This window comes from Cupressus sempervirens, chromosome 3 (assembly GCF_028749045.1).
Source record: "Cupressus sempervirens isolate cs-2001-9-10 chromosome 3, ASM2874904v1, whole genome shotgun sequence".
In the NCBI taxonomy this organism is placed as follows: Eukaryota; Viridiplantae; Streptophyta; class Pinopsida; order Cupressales; family Cupressaceae; genus Cupressus; species Cupressus sempervirens.
The window spans coordinates 734751121-734768342 of record NC_143120.1 but is presented as its reverse complement, the minus strand read 5'-3'; the positions used below and the strand labels follow the sequence as shown (position 1 = coordinate 734768342).

The following is a 17222-nucleotide window of genomic DNA, read 5'->3' as shown; positions in this document are numbered from 1 at the left end:
CTGACCTCAACTAGAAAATTAAGCCCAACAAGAAGACACAATAATGGATCGTGTTTCATCCAATCTAAGGCTGCCCCCACCAAATAGAGTCCAATATTATTATCTATTGAATGTAACAATTTTTAATCTACAATCCCTTAGAGCTCAATAGTGTTGAAATATTATACAAATTAATCATTTTTAAATCCTAAGTTTAATATTTTTTAAAAAGATTTATGTGGGTTACAAAATTTGTATCATAAATATAACAACCAATAGAGAAAATATAATAATAAAATTCAGATGAAGTTTTAGCGGTGGTGCCCCTAAAAACCCCCCACAAGGTCGTTACCCCTTGACCTCGTTGTATACCTAGAAAAGGGGCATGAGAAGGATTTTTCTCATACACCAGGAAAGGGGCATTTCCCCCAAATGCTAGTAGAATAATTCAAGGGGAAACTATACTAACAAAAGTTGGAAAAAAATTACCCTTTGAGTCTAATTTAGCTCCATATAAAAATACGATTACCGTATACCTACACGCACATACCCTTGTCTATTTAATATTTCATTCTTTTTCACTCATCAACCACGTATATGTTTTATGATTCTTTCTAGTTTGTCTTTATTTTATTTTAAATCAATTATATCAAATGACTTCTAGACTTGGAAAATTATAAGTTTGCGTTACAATGAGGTTGTAGAAACTCATTCATCTGGTGCATGTCAAGCCCTTCCCTTTCCAGAACCCTCTTATACCAATTATAACTTATTGCATAATTTTTTTATGATCTAAATATACCTTGGTAAGAAATAGTCCTTCTATGTTCCATCATTTCCCCCTTCGCATCGTAGCTTCAATATTCTCCTCGATTTGTAAGGTTTATTGTTTCATTCACATTAATATATTTCAAGCTACTTTTACTCATTGAGAAATTGTAATATGGATATTTGCCTCATATATTTCCCAAGTCATGTTCTCCTTGTCACTATTTTATCGTTTTCACAATACTTCATTTTAGAACTAATTGCCTTGGAGATAGTGTACATTTTTGTTTTTACTGTGTCGATATGTAGGAGATCATGGTATGCCAAAAAGTGACGATATGAAATATAAGTCTTCATTGAAAAAAAAAAAAGAAGAAGCTATTTTTTAAAAATAATATCGCATTTTGTAAATATTTATTATTACGTCACATTTTACGCTTCTCCTACTATAACAAAAAAAAAATGTTATCAATTTGATGAATTCAATAATAACTTAAGGTGGTCAAATATGAGATTTAATATTCTACAAAAAAAAAATTAATGGAAAATTTGTAGTTATCTAATTTCTTAGAAATAAATTATAAACAAATATGTTCTACATCCTAACATAATTGTATTACTTAGATCTAGAATCTTGTAAAAAAAAAAATATTATCATTTGACTTTGTTTAAGATGGTTAGCCATTCACCTGTTTCTAATCTTCTTATAAAGAAAAATTGTACTAATGTATTCAAATTTAAAGGTTTCATCATATAGAAATCATTCTTTCAGAAAATGATTTTCATATTACAAACTAGATTTAATTTTGTACAATTTCTTGTTGGAAACTACAATTGAAACAATTGTTTTGTTGTCATTAATGTCAAACCTATTTGTGAGATAGTGTTATCTGATCTAACTGCCATATCTATTTGATTGATTAAGAGGATTTGAGAAGTTGTTCATAACAGAAGCATCTAGAGGATAGGTTGAGTTTTGATGAGGAAACTAAAAATTGACACTTGATTAGTTGGAATTTGACAAGATGTATTGATTGTTCAAATCATGTTACAAGAGGAGAAGCCAGTAACGATCAAGTCTTGAAAGTGTGATAAAAGATAGATCAAATGTATAGGCTTGACAGAGTAACATAGTAGAAGACTAAAGAATTTTGACGTACATGCCAAGTGATGCTAGTGCCAACTGGGCTACAGTAAGTGTCGAGTAAAATCAGTATTGACCGAGCATCAGTGTCGACCGAGTGACAGTGTATATGTCGAGTGAGAAATTTAATAGCAATCGAGTAACCCAATGATGACTGAGTGTCAGAACACAGTGTTCCCCAACGAACAACATCTTAACTGTTTGCGACGAATCATAATTTCTAACCGGCCAAGTTGATTTCTTGGGATATGGAAAGCGTGTTGAGATAAGAATCAATGAGTTTGATCATTTAATTCTAGGAGAGGATTAGGTAAACGGCCTAAGAGATGGATTCCAAGAGAAGTTTCTACAAAAGAAGAGATAAACAAAATGGTGATCATATATAATTTATTTGATGGATTGAATCCTAAATCCTAAGATCTGCAGTGTTGATTAAAAGGAAAAGGATCATGATTTCCTGTTTAAAGAAGTACATGGGTAAAATTTCTATATGAGCAGAGAGACTGTATGCTTGTAAACAAGTTCCATAGATTTGGAGTTATTGTTGACATTATTGACTGGCGAATCTAAGCAGAAGGTTGAATTGAGTTGAGAGGAAGTGAAGGCTGATTGCTTGAATGGTTGCCAAGCAAATCAAAGCTGGGATGACAATGGAGGCCACACAATGAATCGGTACATGAGAACTGAACTGAGATGTGTACATGCAAAGTGAGTTATACTTAAATGATCAAACCGGTTATTACTTTCTAACCATTGTAAACAGTATTTGAAATCCTTTAATCAAGGTTGACCGAACAGTCATAGTGACCTAACAGTCTATGTAATTCCTCTAATAAGTTGTCGTTCTAATGGGATGTTCTGAATTCCTTTAACAAGGCCACTTCTAATAGGGTGACTCAATCCTTCAAATAACAAGGTCACATTTAATAGTTTGTATTGAAAACTTTTATAGGGTTGGCTCCTAACAGGGCCCGCTTAAGAAGAGTGAAACTTAGTGAAACGTTGTTGGTGGTTTTTCCTAAATTGGGCTTGCATGTTCAAACCTAGTGACAAACTTATGTGAATCTTATTGTGGCATTTTATCGACTAATGTTTACATTCTGTAAGCCTGCTATTTTAGAACAGTGAACCGCTAGCTAATGTTAATAGAAATTTATAGTGGAGACCGAGCAATAAAATGATAAGATCTGGAGTTGTTTAAGTGTTTGATTTTTCAATTGGTACATCTCGACCTTGGGTAACTAATTCACCCCACACCCTCAGTTATTATAAATATTCTAACACTTTTCATACATATTTTTAGCATAACATGATAACTTATTCCAAAAAAACTTGTCAACTTTCCTGACACTAATTTTCTGAATTTTCATTGCCACTTAAGAACCTAGTTTGACATACCATGATCCTTCAAATACCCATGTTCTTTCGCGTCATTAAATTTCACAATATTCTTTCGTAAAAGTTTAACTTGTAATATTTGATAATGACGAATCGGATAGGCCAATTCAGTGACTTAAGTATGGATTAGTTGCAACTAAAAATCTTAGGATTCAAAGATGTCGTGCTCAAACAATCTATGTTCAGCACGTGAACAGAGCTCAAGCTCATCTTAGTTTATTTCACAGATAAATTACAACTATGTTGTCACATACATAGGGAAGACTAATCTATCTAAATATAATATAGTTATCTTATTTTACTTTATTTTTAAAAATATTTTGAGGTCATGTCTCATAAACATTATAAAATTTCTAAACACGTGCACCTATTCTTTCCTTTAAATTCTGTACAATTATTAGTTTTAATGATCCTTGAGAATGTAAAATGAATTATTTTTAATTTCTATCCTTTATGAATTTATTTATCTAATTCCTTTATCACACTACAATGAATGTGTCACTTATATCACTCAAGATAGATTGTGATAAAGATTTGTTTTATGTCATTTGATTTAATTACATGTTGTATATAACTAGATAAACAATTTCGTTCACGAGAAAAATTTTGCCTCTATAAACTAATGGTGAAATAACCTATTGTAGATTGCACCTATAGAGAGATACATATGGTGTCAAGCTATCCTTTTGGAACATGGAAACACTCTCAAGTTTTGGGTGAACCTGTGGTGAGATTGAATCTCTAAATTAAGGGGTGGCTTCCCCTAATGAATCGCCTAAAACTAAATATGGATAGAAAAATCCATAACAAGAAAGAAAATTTCATCATCCCAAACTTAATAAAACAATATTATAGAGCCGGGCCCTTCTGTTGGTTAATATTTCCAAAACTTCGGTGCGCGTGATCGTACGATGTAAAGCGGGCTGAGAAAAATGTGAACAAGGCTGCAGAGTTGGTGGGTTCCTACACAAATAAGGGAAGGGCTGGAACTTTTCTAACACTTAGGGCCCGTTTGGTGAGAGGAATAGGAATACGTATTCCAAAAAATTTGAATTCCTTGTTTGGATGCACCAAAACGGGATTGGAATACGAGGTAAAAATGGAATACGTATTCCATTTTTGGCCCAAAATGGGATTTTGCAATTCCACCAAAATAGGTGTTATTGGAATACGTATTCCTATTCCATTTTTTTAAATTTTAGAAAACATAAATTTTCGGGTCCGCGAATTCCCATCAAGTATTGGCTGAACCAAACGGAGAACAGGAATACTTTTTATTCCAGAATACAATACGTATTCCTATTCCACTCACCGAACGGGCCCTTACGTACTCACTCGACCAAGTCTAAAGCATTTGAATCTGTTTTGTGGATACGCAGAAAACATTTCCGTGTTGATGAATATACTTTCCTGCACAAAGAGAGAGGAATGGGAAGAACAAATCTACCGAATCAGTTCGAGCAAACGAAAAGACCACCTACTAACCAAATATATTATAACTAACGACTACGTCAAAAATGAATTGGTCCCCTCAATTGTAATGAGCAATTACTCCATCAGCATGAATCAGTCCGTAAATAACAGGTCAACAATTGCATGATATTGGAAGTATATTACAATTAAACAATTACGTGGGAAAGGATTAGTCCTCGCATGTTTCCCCTATATAATAGGCATGTAATGGTCTTGTAATATACACAAATATTCAATCACACATCCATATCCTGAGCTCTTCTGTTGGAGACTCTCCAGCATAAAATGGCGAAGGGAATGATGATTTGCTTGCAATTGTCGTTGGGACTCTTCCTGTTGATGTGTTGTTACAGTGAAGATGTGATGGCGGCGGATGCCGATCCCTTGCAAGATTTCTGCGTCGCAGTCCTGGACAGCGAAGGTGAGTGCAGCAATATTAATCGTTTATGTGATTATTAATGATTGGTGTGATTATAACTACCGCAAACAGTAACAAATTGTATTGATCAGTTAAGGTGAACGGATTCGTTTGCAAAGAGGCTAAGGATGCATCGGCAGAGGACTTCTTCTTCAGGGGGCTGGCGCAGGCGGGGAACACCGACAATGCAGTTAGCTCCAACGTGACCCCTGCCAACGTAATGCAGATACCGGGGCTGAACACGTTGGGAATATCTCTGGTCCGCATCGACTACGCAGTGGGTGGAATTAATCCTCCTCACACCCACCCCAGAGCCACCGAGGTTCTCTTTCTAGCGGAAGGCGAGCTCTTTGTAGGGTTTATCGACACCAACAACACCTTCTTCAGCAAGACGTTGGAAAAGGGAGACGTGTTCGTCTTCCCCAAGGCGCTCGTGCATTTCCAGCAGAATGTGGGGAAGGAGAATGCGGTGGCCATCGCTGCTTTGAGCAGCCAGCTCCCGGGAGTGCAGACAATCGCCAATTCTCTCTTTGGCGCGAACCCCCTTCTCCCCGATTCCGTGCTCAGCAAGGCCTTCCGCATCACCCAACAGCTCGTGGTTTACATTCAGAAGCAATTCGCATAGCATTCCCATGCTCAATGCTCAATGCTCAACTCAATTCGTTGCATCATCCAATCTATTCAATAAATAAAAGAACACTAGAACAAGGCGTGGGGAGACCCTCTTTATTATTCACCCTTTTTCTTTTCCATTCCTTGGAATAAATGTACCAGAGTGTGGCTCTAATCTCCGTGCCGGTGTATTTTCTTTATTAAAAAAAATTGTAGTCAAATAAAAGTACTCAATATCATTATCGCGTTCTCGCACTATTTATGGGACACGTTTCAACAAAGAAAATTGGTTCTAGACTTATTTTGAATAGTTCTAAATAACGAGGTTAGTATATCTATAATACAAATAACTGCCTTCTGTTCGTTATGTTATTAAAATAATAAAACAATGAATAAATATTTACAAATGAATTTTACTCAATTCTGATATAGCTTATAAATTTGACAATTAAATATTTCTTTTATAATATGTTTTATGCATTCACTATATTTCTAGTATAGGGTTCCTTAAAAATTAGAATTAACTATATTGGACTTTACATCTATTGTGTTACTCAATCGAATGCATGCTTAAGCTCTATAATAAAGCTCATGCAAAACTAGATTCTTAGAATGTGTGGAGGCACTATCTAAGGTGTTACTAGAATGTGTAATATCAAATTATCTAAGTACGGAATCCAAGTCATGTATAGGAGATAGTAAGATCTGGCCAATCATATTTGAGAAACCTGAAGGAGACAGAGTCTACTTTGTGAATTTGAAGGCATGTACCCAACAAATCATGCTTCGGCCCATAAGAAGTGCAGTTGGGACGAAGAAAAGCATTATATAGAACACGCGAACCTATACAAAGAGATATCTCATAGAGAGCACAAGCTACATTTCCAAATCGAATGTAATAGATGTACACGTTTATATATCACATGTACATTCATTTGAAAACTTTAACGGTTAGATCAATTCAATATTACTTGGTAGTTATCTCCAAAAGCTTGCAAAGCTTAATGAGCTATAATCAGCTATCCAAAGGTATGAGTGTGAGAATTTCTATGATGGTAAACTAACATCCTCACAAATGAAACATGTCATGATACGAACTTTAATGTTCTACAATTCTAGATCTTGCGGCTCCGTTCCCTTGATTGATACATAATTTGCGTCTTTGTTTCATGAAAAGATGGAGATGAAGATGTATGATTTCATATTGCTATGGTATAACAAAATGTATAAATCTCTCTGCTAGATACTAGATGCATTAACAAGGAATGGAATAGTATCTCTTACAATAGGGGTCTATATTGTATGCTAATAAGAAGCAATTGTCACGAGTTACCCCATTCGAAACACAACTTAGAATTCAAATGTTTTTTTTTTTCAGTTAACTTATTTCTTTCCTTAATACTATTATCTTGGAGCGGGGATGACTGCGAGGCAAGCTGCATTTTCTTACAGTGAGTGGGCCAACGATGGAGGGAGAGAGGGCTCTGATGATGCCACACCAGACGAATGGAGGGTGCTTCTCAAACATGTGTCTCATTGGTTCTTCCATGGTATGGCAGTGGTTTTTGCAGAGTAATGGACCATGCTTCTTTATTTCGGGGGATTTTTTGACCCACGGGATGCTCGCTTCTCAGAGGTGTTTCTCGATGGAGGGAGGATCTCTGGTCTTATTGGTGTCCTGTTGGGTCAGTGGGGAATCTTCCTTGATGATGCCCTCTTTGATAAGTAGGAGATGATTTCCACAGCTAGTCAAATTGTGATGTGAATATCAGGATTTAACTGTGTGATTTTGAGTCAAACTCGATGACCCATGTTTCATGAGTAGTGATTCAACATGAATCCATCTCTCATGAGAATAAATGGAACACTTAGCACTCATTGGATCTAGGTGATGCTCACAGGGGTGAAGCACCGGGACTTCCCGGGAGGTCACCCATCCCAGTACTACTCCAGCCTGAGCGCGCTTAACTACAGAGTTTCCTCCACAGTTAAACCCAAAGCTTGCAACCCCATTTGCAAAACCTTCACCAAGTGTTGCACCTTATGAACCATTCATTAGAAAGCCCCTTAAGCTCATCAATTGATAAGTAGGAGATGATTTCCACAGCTAGTCAAATTGTGATGTGAATATCAGGATTTAACTGTGTGATTTTGAGTCAAACTCGATGACCCATGTTTCATGAGTAGTGATTCAACATGAATCCATCTCTCATGAGAATAAATGGAACACTTAGCACTCATTGGATCTAGGTGATGCTCACAGGGGTGAAGCACCGGGACTTCCCGGGAGGTCACCCATCCCAGTACTACTCCAGCCTGAGCGCGCTTAACTACAGAGTTTCCTCCACAGTTAAACCCAAAGCTTGCAACCCCATTTGCAAAACCTTCACCAAGTGTTGCACCTTATGAACCATTCATTAGAAAGCCCCTTAAGCTCATCAATTGATAAGTAGGAGATGATTTCCACAGCTAGTCAAATTGTGATGTGAATATCAGGATTTAACTGTGTGATTTTGAGTCAAACTCGATGACCCATGTTTCATGAGTAGTGATTCAACATGAATCCATCTCTCATGAGAATAAATGGAACACTTAGCACTCATTGGATCTAGGTGATGCTCACAGGGGTGAAGCACCGGGACTTCCCGGGAGGTCACCCATCCCAGTACTACTCCAGCCTGAGCGCGCTTAACTACAGAGTTTCCTCCACAGTTAAACCCAAAGCTTGCAACCCCATTTGCAAAACCTTCACCAAGTGTTGCACCTTATGAACCATTCATTAGAAAGCCCCTTAAGCTCATCAATTGATAAGTAGGAGATGATTTCCACAGCTAGTCAAATTGTGATGTGAATATCAGGATTTAACTGTGTGATTTTGAGTCAAACTCGATGACCCATGTTTCATGAGTAGTGATTCAACATGAATCCATCTCTCATGAGAATAAATGGAACACTTAGCACTCATTGGATCTAGGTGATGCTCACAGGGGTGAAGCACCGGGACTTCCCGGGAGGTCACCCATCCCAGTACTACTCCAGCCTGAGCGCGCTTAACTACAGAGTTTCCTCCACAGTTAAACCCAAAGCTTGCAACCCCATTTGCAAAACCTTCACCAAGTGTTGCACCTTATGAACCATTCATTAGAAAGCCCCTTAAGCTCATCAATTGATAAGTAGGAGATGATTTCCACAGCTAGTCAAATTGTGATGTGAATATCAGGATTTAACTGTGTGATTTTGAGTCAAACTCGATGACCCATGTTTCATGAGTAGTGATTCAACATGAATCCATCTCTCATGAGAATAAATGGAACACTTAGCACTCATTGGATCTAGGTGATGCTCACAGGGGTGAAGCACCGGGACTTCCCGGGAGGTCACCCATCCCAGTACTACTCCAGCCTGAGTGCGCTTAACTACAGAGTTTCCTCCACAGTTAAACCCAAAGCTTGCAACCCCATTTGCAAAACCTTCACCAAGTGTTGCACCTTATGAACCATTCATTAGAAAGCCCCTTAAGCTCATCAATTGATAAGTAGGAGATGATTTCCACAACTAGTCAAATTGTGATGTGAATATCAGGATTTAACTGTGTGATTTTGAGTCAAACTCGATGACCCATGTTTCATGAGTAGTGATTCAACATGAATCCATCTCTCATGAGAATAAATGGAACACTTAGCACTCATTGGATCTAGGTGATGCTCACAGGGGTGAAGCACCGGGACTTCCCGGGAGGTCACCCATCCCAGTACTACTCCAGCCTGAGCGCGCTTAACTACAGAGTTTCCTCCACAGTTAAACCCAAAGCTTGCAACCCCATTTGCAAAACCTTCACCAAGTGTTGCACCTTATGAACCATTCATTAGAAAGCCCCTTAAGCTCATCAATTGATAAGTAGGAGATGATTTCCACAGCTAGTCAAATTGTGATGTGAATATCAGGATTTAACTGTGTGATTTTGAGTCAAACTCGATGACCCATGTTTCATGAGTAGTGATTCAACATGAATCCATCTCTCATGAGAATAAATGGAACACTTAGCACTCATTGGATCTAGGTGATGCTCACAGGGGTGAAGCACCGGGACTTCCCGGGAGGTCACCCATCCCAGTACTACTCCAGCCTGAGCGCGCTTAACTACAGAGTTTCCTCCACAGTTAAACCCAAAGCTTGCAACCCCATTTGCAAAACCTTCACCAAGTGTTGCACCTTATGAACCATTCATTAGAAAGCCCCTTAAGCTCCTCAATTGATAAGTAGGAGATGATTTCCACAGCTAGTCAAATTGTGATGTGAATATCAGGATTTAACTGTGTGATTTTGAGTCAAACTCGATGACCCATGTTTCATGAGTAGTGATTCAACATGAATCCATCTCTCATGAGAATAAATGGAACACTTAGCACTCATTGGATCTAGGTGATGCTCACAGGGGTGAAGCACCGGGACTTCCCGGGAGGTCACCCATCCCAGTACTACTCCAGCCTGAGCGCGCTTAACTACAGAGTTTCCTCCACAGTTAAACCCAAAGCTTGCAACCCCATTTGCAAAACCTTCACCAAGTGTTGCACCTTATGAACCATTCATTAGAAAGCCCCTTAAGCTCATCAATTGATAAGTAGGAGATGATTTCCACAGCTAGTCAAATTGTGATGTGAATATCAGGATTTAACTGTGTGATTTTGAGTCAAACTCGATGACCCATGTTTCATGAGTAGTGATTCAACATGAATCCATCTCTCATGAGAATAAATGGAACACTTAGCACTCATTGGATCTAGGTGATGCTCACAGGGGTGAAGCACCGGGACTTCCCGGGAGGTCACCCATCCCAGTACTACTCCAGCCTGAGCGCGCTTAACTACAGAGTTTCCTCCACAGTTAAACCCAAAGCTTGCAACCCCATTTGCAAAACCTTCACCAAGTGTTGCACCTTATGAACCATTCATTAGAAAGCCCCTTAAGCTCATCAATTGATAAGTAGGAGATGATTTCCACAGCTAGTCAAATTGTGATGTGAATATCAGGATTTAACTGTGTGATTTTGAGTCAAACTCGATGACCCATGTTTCATGAGTAGTGATTCAACATGAATCCATCTCTCATGAGAATAAATGGAACACTTAGCACTCATTGGATCTAGGTGATGCTCACAGGGGTGAAGCACCGGGACTTCCCGGGAGGTCACCCATCCCAGTACTACTCCAGCCTGAGCGCGCTTAACTACAGAGTTTCCTCCACAGTTAAACCCAAAGCTTGCAACCCCATTTGCAAAACCTTCACCAAGTGTTGCACCTTATGAACCATTCATTAGAAAGCCCCTTAAGCTCATCAATTGATAAGTAGGAGATGATTTCCACAGCTAGTCAAATTGTGATGTGAATATCAGGATTTAACTGTGTGATTTTGAGTCAAACTCGATGACCCATGTTTCATGAGTAGTGATTCAACATGAATCCATCTCTCATGAGAATAAATGGAACACTTAGCACTCATTGGATCTAGGTGATGCTCACAGGGGTGAAGCACCGGGACTTCCCGGGAGGTCACCCATCCCAGTACTACTCCAGCCTGAGCGCGCTTAACTACAGAGTTTCCTCCACAGTTAAACCCAAAGCTTGCAACCCCATTTGCAAAACCTTCACCAAGTGTTGCACCTTATGAACCATTCATTAGAAAGCCCCTTAAGCTCATCAATTGATAAGTAGGAGATGATTTCCACAGCTAGTCAAATTGTGATGTGAATATCAGGATTTAACTGTGTGATTTTGAGTCAAACTCGATGACCCATGTTTCATGAGTAGTGATTCAACATGAATCCATCTCTCATGAGAATAAATGGAACACTTAGCACTCATTGGATCTAGGTGATGCTCACAGGGGTGAAGCACCGGGACTTCCCGGGAGGTCACCCATCCCAGTACTACTCCAGCCTGAGCGCGCTTAACTACAGAGTTTCCTCCACAGTTAAACCCAAAGCTTGCAACCCCATTTGCAAAACCTTCACCAAGTGTTGCACCTTATGAACCATTCATTAGAAAGCCCCTTAAGCTCATCAATTGATAAGTAGGAGATGATTTCCACAGCTAGTCAAATTGTGATGTGAATATCAGGATTTAACTGTGTGATTTTGAGTCAAACTCGATGACCCATGTTTCATGAGTAGTGATTCAACATGAATCCATCTCTCATGAGAATAAATGGAACACTTAGCACTCATTGGATCTAGGTGATGCTCACAGGGGTGAAGCCCTCTTTGTTTTTTCATGTGGGAAGTCATATTTTTTTCTTTTTCATGGTTCTACCAGGGGTGCCTTGCTTCTGGGTTTGTCAGATCTGGGACTCTTTGATGGGTTAGCAGTTAGCAGTGATGGATCTATCCATTCCATAGGTTGGTGGGTTTTCCGCATTTGAACCTTTGTTTTTTACAGAGGTGGACTTTAGTTGAGGTTTTTTTTTCTCGTTGTTTGGCACTAGGTTCTTTTATTTCTAACATTTTCTAATGTTTTTTGTTTGTATGATGGGTCAGCGCCCTCTTGCTGCTTTTTATATTCAAAAAATTATTTATTTTCTTGATACAAGATGTCAATTTGTGTAGTGATGAAGAAAGTCCAAAGGTTATTAACTTCTTTAATTTTGTAAAATTCTCTATTATAGGGCAAGAAAATAGAGATACATCTATTACACTGTGATAAAATGCAGGTCTTCATCTTGTATAGTAGTCCAATAAATTTGCAACTTTCAGTTCTAATGGTTGAGAAGTAGCTAATAATGGATTATTACATTTATTACAATAGGGGGAGCTAATGTAGAGTTGAAATAATAATTTAAATGAAAATTCATGGCGGTGATGAAGTTTGTTAAATAATGAAACCTAGTTTTATTTTTATCAATTGCATTGATGGAGTAGAGGGTTTAATAGTTAAAACTTGTGCACTCTTTCTAATCTTTGTAACATTTCTCAAATTTTTGAGAATTCTATTTTCTGGGCAACCCAAAAATGTTCATGAAAAGGGAGGGAAAAGGTAGTAGTAAGGAATATTAATAAGAGCTTACAAACATAAATGATCTTCACACTCCAGTTTTAACTAAATATGTAAAGAAAAATGGTGGAGCCAAGAAGTTGAAGGAACTATTAAGAAAAAAAATAACTATCAGATTTCAACTTCAATTAAATCGTGCGAAGTAAAATGGTGGAATCGAAGGCTTTCAAACTGAAGATTCAATTGATCGTTGTTGTTGTTATACATTGTGAAATAATATAAATATTTTGATAGAGATAATTTCAGGAGCGTGTGTGATAGATTTTATCCTACCATTTTATTGAAATTTACAACTTCATGAGAACTGAAATTTCTAAATCAAAATGACTTCTTAAAATTTTCAATTTGATTGAGCTATTCTGTCATGCCAAAGAATTGGGGCAAAAACACACCAACAAATTTTATTTTATTTTTAGATCAATAACACCACAAAGCTTGAAAAGTTTAGATGCACACGTTAAAGTATAGGTAAAATGAGAAACAAATATGGGATCTCCTAACGATGACCTGTCATTTCCATTCAAGTTTATCATCGATGAGTGTGAAAAGGTCGTTAAATCTAAGCATTCGTTATTAAATTGATTTCATCTTTTTTTTCATTATTGCTTTGATTTTAAGGTAATATATTATAATTAAACACAATTAAACCAAATTATCGTAAACTCGCAATAATAAACAACTATCTAGATATATATTCAACACTTAAAATTTAATCTAATAATCTAACTTAATTTTACAACCTTTACTAATCTAAAACATTTTAAGATACAATAACACTAACCTTTGATTTAAGAACGATATAACCACTTAAAATAATAAATCTAAATATATTTGAAAATGGGTTAAATACAGCAGCTAATTTATCTTAGACAACCTTTTCAAATCAATAATGATACTAAATTTTTAAATATAATCTAACATACGAACATTCTAACTAAAATGTACTAAATAACTAATATTTAAAAACATAATAATTAAAATTACTTCAAAATAATACTAGCAAAATTTTTTTTTAACAAAACTTACTCATCTAACATTAATTTGAAATCTAACACCTTATTACTTTTATTTACATTTAAAATATTATACTAACAACATAAAAGAATACCAGACCCACTAACAAACACAATTTACGACTACCCTTAAAATAGTGTTAATATGTACGTTATAACATTATTTTGAACAAAATATTAACAACAATATAACTCAATAATTCTAATAATAATTTAGACAATTATAACTCTAATTTTTTTTTAAACATAGAAAAGAACGAACTCTCCAATACATCACAGTGATCGTCGAGAGAATGAAAACTGACCAGGAGACAACCAATCATAACATGAAGACCGAATCAGACATTGACTCCCATCCCGAGTTTACACAACAGGTTTGACATTGAACTAGACTAGGGAGAAGATGGATTTTTTCGACTGGAGACATCAGGCACACCACCAAAATAGGTGCCCTTTCGGGGCTATAACTCAAGAACTTCTGTTCTTCCATTCTTACATTCCAAAACTCATACGTGGTTTGTGTTGACAAGTAGGGGCCCATAACACCCTACCCTCTCTCCCTCTTCTCGTCCTGAGAAGAGACTCTACACTGTCAGAGTCCAACTAAAGACCTTTCCCTGTACATGGCCACTTCTGCCCTATCCGAGGGTGAGTAATGCCAATACACGTATACAATCCCTTTGAAATTCAAAGCAAAAATACAAAGGAAAGACATTTAAGTTAATCTGTTTCAAACCCTCCCAACATACTCAACACACACACGAACATGTGCATAAACAATAAAATTGAAACATGAAGCACAACATGAACAAAATGAGGTGAAGTATTCCTACCTTCAAATTTGGGTTATGGCAATAGAACAAGTTTGAGATGAGCATTCCCTTCCTTCTCCTTCTCCTTCTCCTTCTCCTTCAATCCTGATTTTCACTCTAAAAGTAGAGGTTGGGTGAACACTCCAAACCTCCTCAAAATTGCCTCTAAATAAGATCACAAACTCAACCATCTCTAAAAAGAAATAACTCCCCCACTTGCCTAAAAGTTCTAGAGGCTTCTAACACAACTAGGCCTAAGGCTAACCTCAAGGTGGAGTTCAAGCTATCCAACCCATGATGAAATCAATCGATTTTCGCAATAAAGCAAAAATGGTGTTTTTGAGTGACCATAAAAGTCAACAAAAGGGGCTAAGGGGGTGGAAAATGCCCCCAAGCCATACCCATTCCTCTTGGATACTTAGATTTCATGTTTTTAGGTCTTTAGGATTAATTAGGGACCTATTAAAGGCTAGGAAATTTTAGGACTATCTAACAACCTTCAAAATGTAGATTAAACACTAATCTGGATTAGGGGTAATTAATATCGATTACTAACTTGATTAGCAAAAAGATCACTAAGCTACTCTGACTTAGATCTTTAGGTTACTCGGTTAACCCTAACTATCATGCTGGAATGCATATACAATTCACGAGTGTCAAGGGACACTATAAAAACATTGTTACAAAACATTAACATTTACTGATTACAGAATGATACATTCGTTCAATTCACAATACAAATAAAATACAAACAACAAGGTTTGTATCCTTCATCAAATTTAACCATAGTTTCCACAAACAGTACATAGGGTTCAGTTTTGTTTCTCCGTTAGATTTTCTCAGCTAAAATACCCTACACACTCATTACGCATATCAATAGCTCAAGAAAATTACATACATATATTCAAAATTTATCTGGATAGTTACATGAATCTCTCATATAATTAACTGTTTAATTCATTTCTATTCACATTTAATCATCAAAAATCACATAATCAATAATAACATAACTTATTCATTAATTCAGATTAAGTACTAGTATAATCCTCATTAGGCATGTATATACCTAAACATCATTACGTCACCAATAAAAGAATACTGAACTATCTGAAGCATAAAACTTAATCGTCCAGGTATCAAAATCAACACCCTTATGATTAGGTGAGAAAGCCTTGTATCATCGTTAGTGAAATTTTAATGTTTAAACAGTCGAGATAATGTAGTTTGTTCATGAATCACTGAATATTTAAAACACGAATGTATTAGGATGTCACTTCTTATTAGGACATCTAAACCATTAAACATTATTTCATATCCATTCTAATCTCCTACAACAGTTTTAACAGAGAGATGCATATTTAATAAGTACATGTGAGGAGGGACCTCACATCTTTCCCCATGAAAACAAGTTTTTTACAACAATCAAAAATGAAATCTATTGAAACCCATTGAAAAAATTATATTTTTTAAATGAATACCCAAACATAAAGTAGAATGTCTTGTTTTAATGAATACACAAACAATGAATTCAGCACAAGAAATCTACAAAATTTTCAATTATTGAAATCACAAACTACTATGAAGGCTGTGCAATGTACACAGATCTATACTCAAATGTCTATCACAAGTTATATTTATGTAAACCTAACAAGAAAATCATAGCAGTTTTTTTTTCCAACACAAACTCCGAAATGCCAGCACTAACCGTGCAAAATTACTAAAAAGAGCTTGACATTATTTGTCACCAGATGCTCCTATTTTCCATGGTGTATTCTCCTAGGGCCCATTTGGCAGTAGCAATTAGACTGGAATAGGTATTAGGCATATGTAAATTATGAAAATTTCTAATCCTTCCTTTGGTTGCACCAAATCAAAATTGAGAATAGGTTCATACGTATTCTCATTTTGGCCCAAAATTGAGCATTTGTAATTCCACCTAAATAGGTGGAATTGGAATATGTATTCCTTTCCTAAATTTATCTACTCATATTTCATGAAAATTTAAATTTCATGTCCATGAGGAGATTCACCGAGAGCACCCAAGTCAGAGAAATTGGTTTGCTAAAGAAATTTGTAAAATGACCAATTTTGAACAGAGGTTTCACTCTTGGGAAAACCACTATTGGATTCAAGGCATTGATTTTGAATACTGAGATCATATGCCAAAACATCAAGAATGTTTAGGGACATGAAGCATCTTATTACCTGACCGATGAAGAAAATCACAAGGAACTCGAACATCCTCTTCCTTTTTCCCTTCATAGATACTCTTGGACTCGTACACAATGAAATCGTGAAAAAATCTCACAATGTGATCCTACGACTTCAGAGCTTTATACGGTAACTTCAATTATGCCTCACACTTCTTATGCTCTTCTGGTGTTTCCCCTATTCTTGGCTGCAAATCATACCATGGCATATCATTCTGGGAAGCTAAGTTGTTGATGTCTCTTCTGTTAAGTTTTCCTCCATCTCCAATAGCTAAGTGAGGATGCTCATTGGAACCTAATTTTCAAGAATGACAAGGTCAATCAAGATATCAAATTGGCAAGACTAGAC

At 36.7% G+C, this 17222-nt stretch overlaps 1 protein-coding gene across 1 annotated transcript; it reads left to right on the top strand.

Moving 5' to 3' along the window:
• Positions 1-5047: 5047 nt before the first annotated feature.
• LOC149568886 (putative germin-like protein 2-2) lies at positions 5048-5805 on the top strand. Its single transcript, XM_089816791.1, has 2 exons — positions 5048-5183; positions 5273-5805. Exons 1-2 carry the CDS (start codon positions 5048-5050, stop codon positions 5803-5805), a joined length of 669 nt encoding a protein of 222 aa, XP_089672917.1.
• The last annotated feature ends 11417 nt before the right edge of the window (positions 5806-17222 follow it).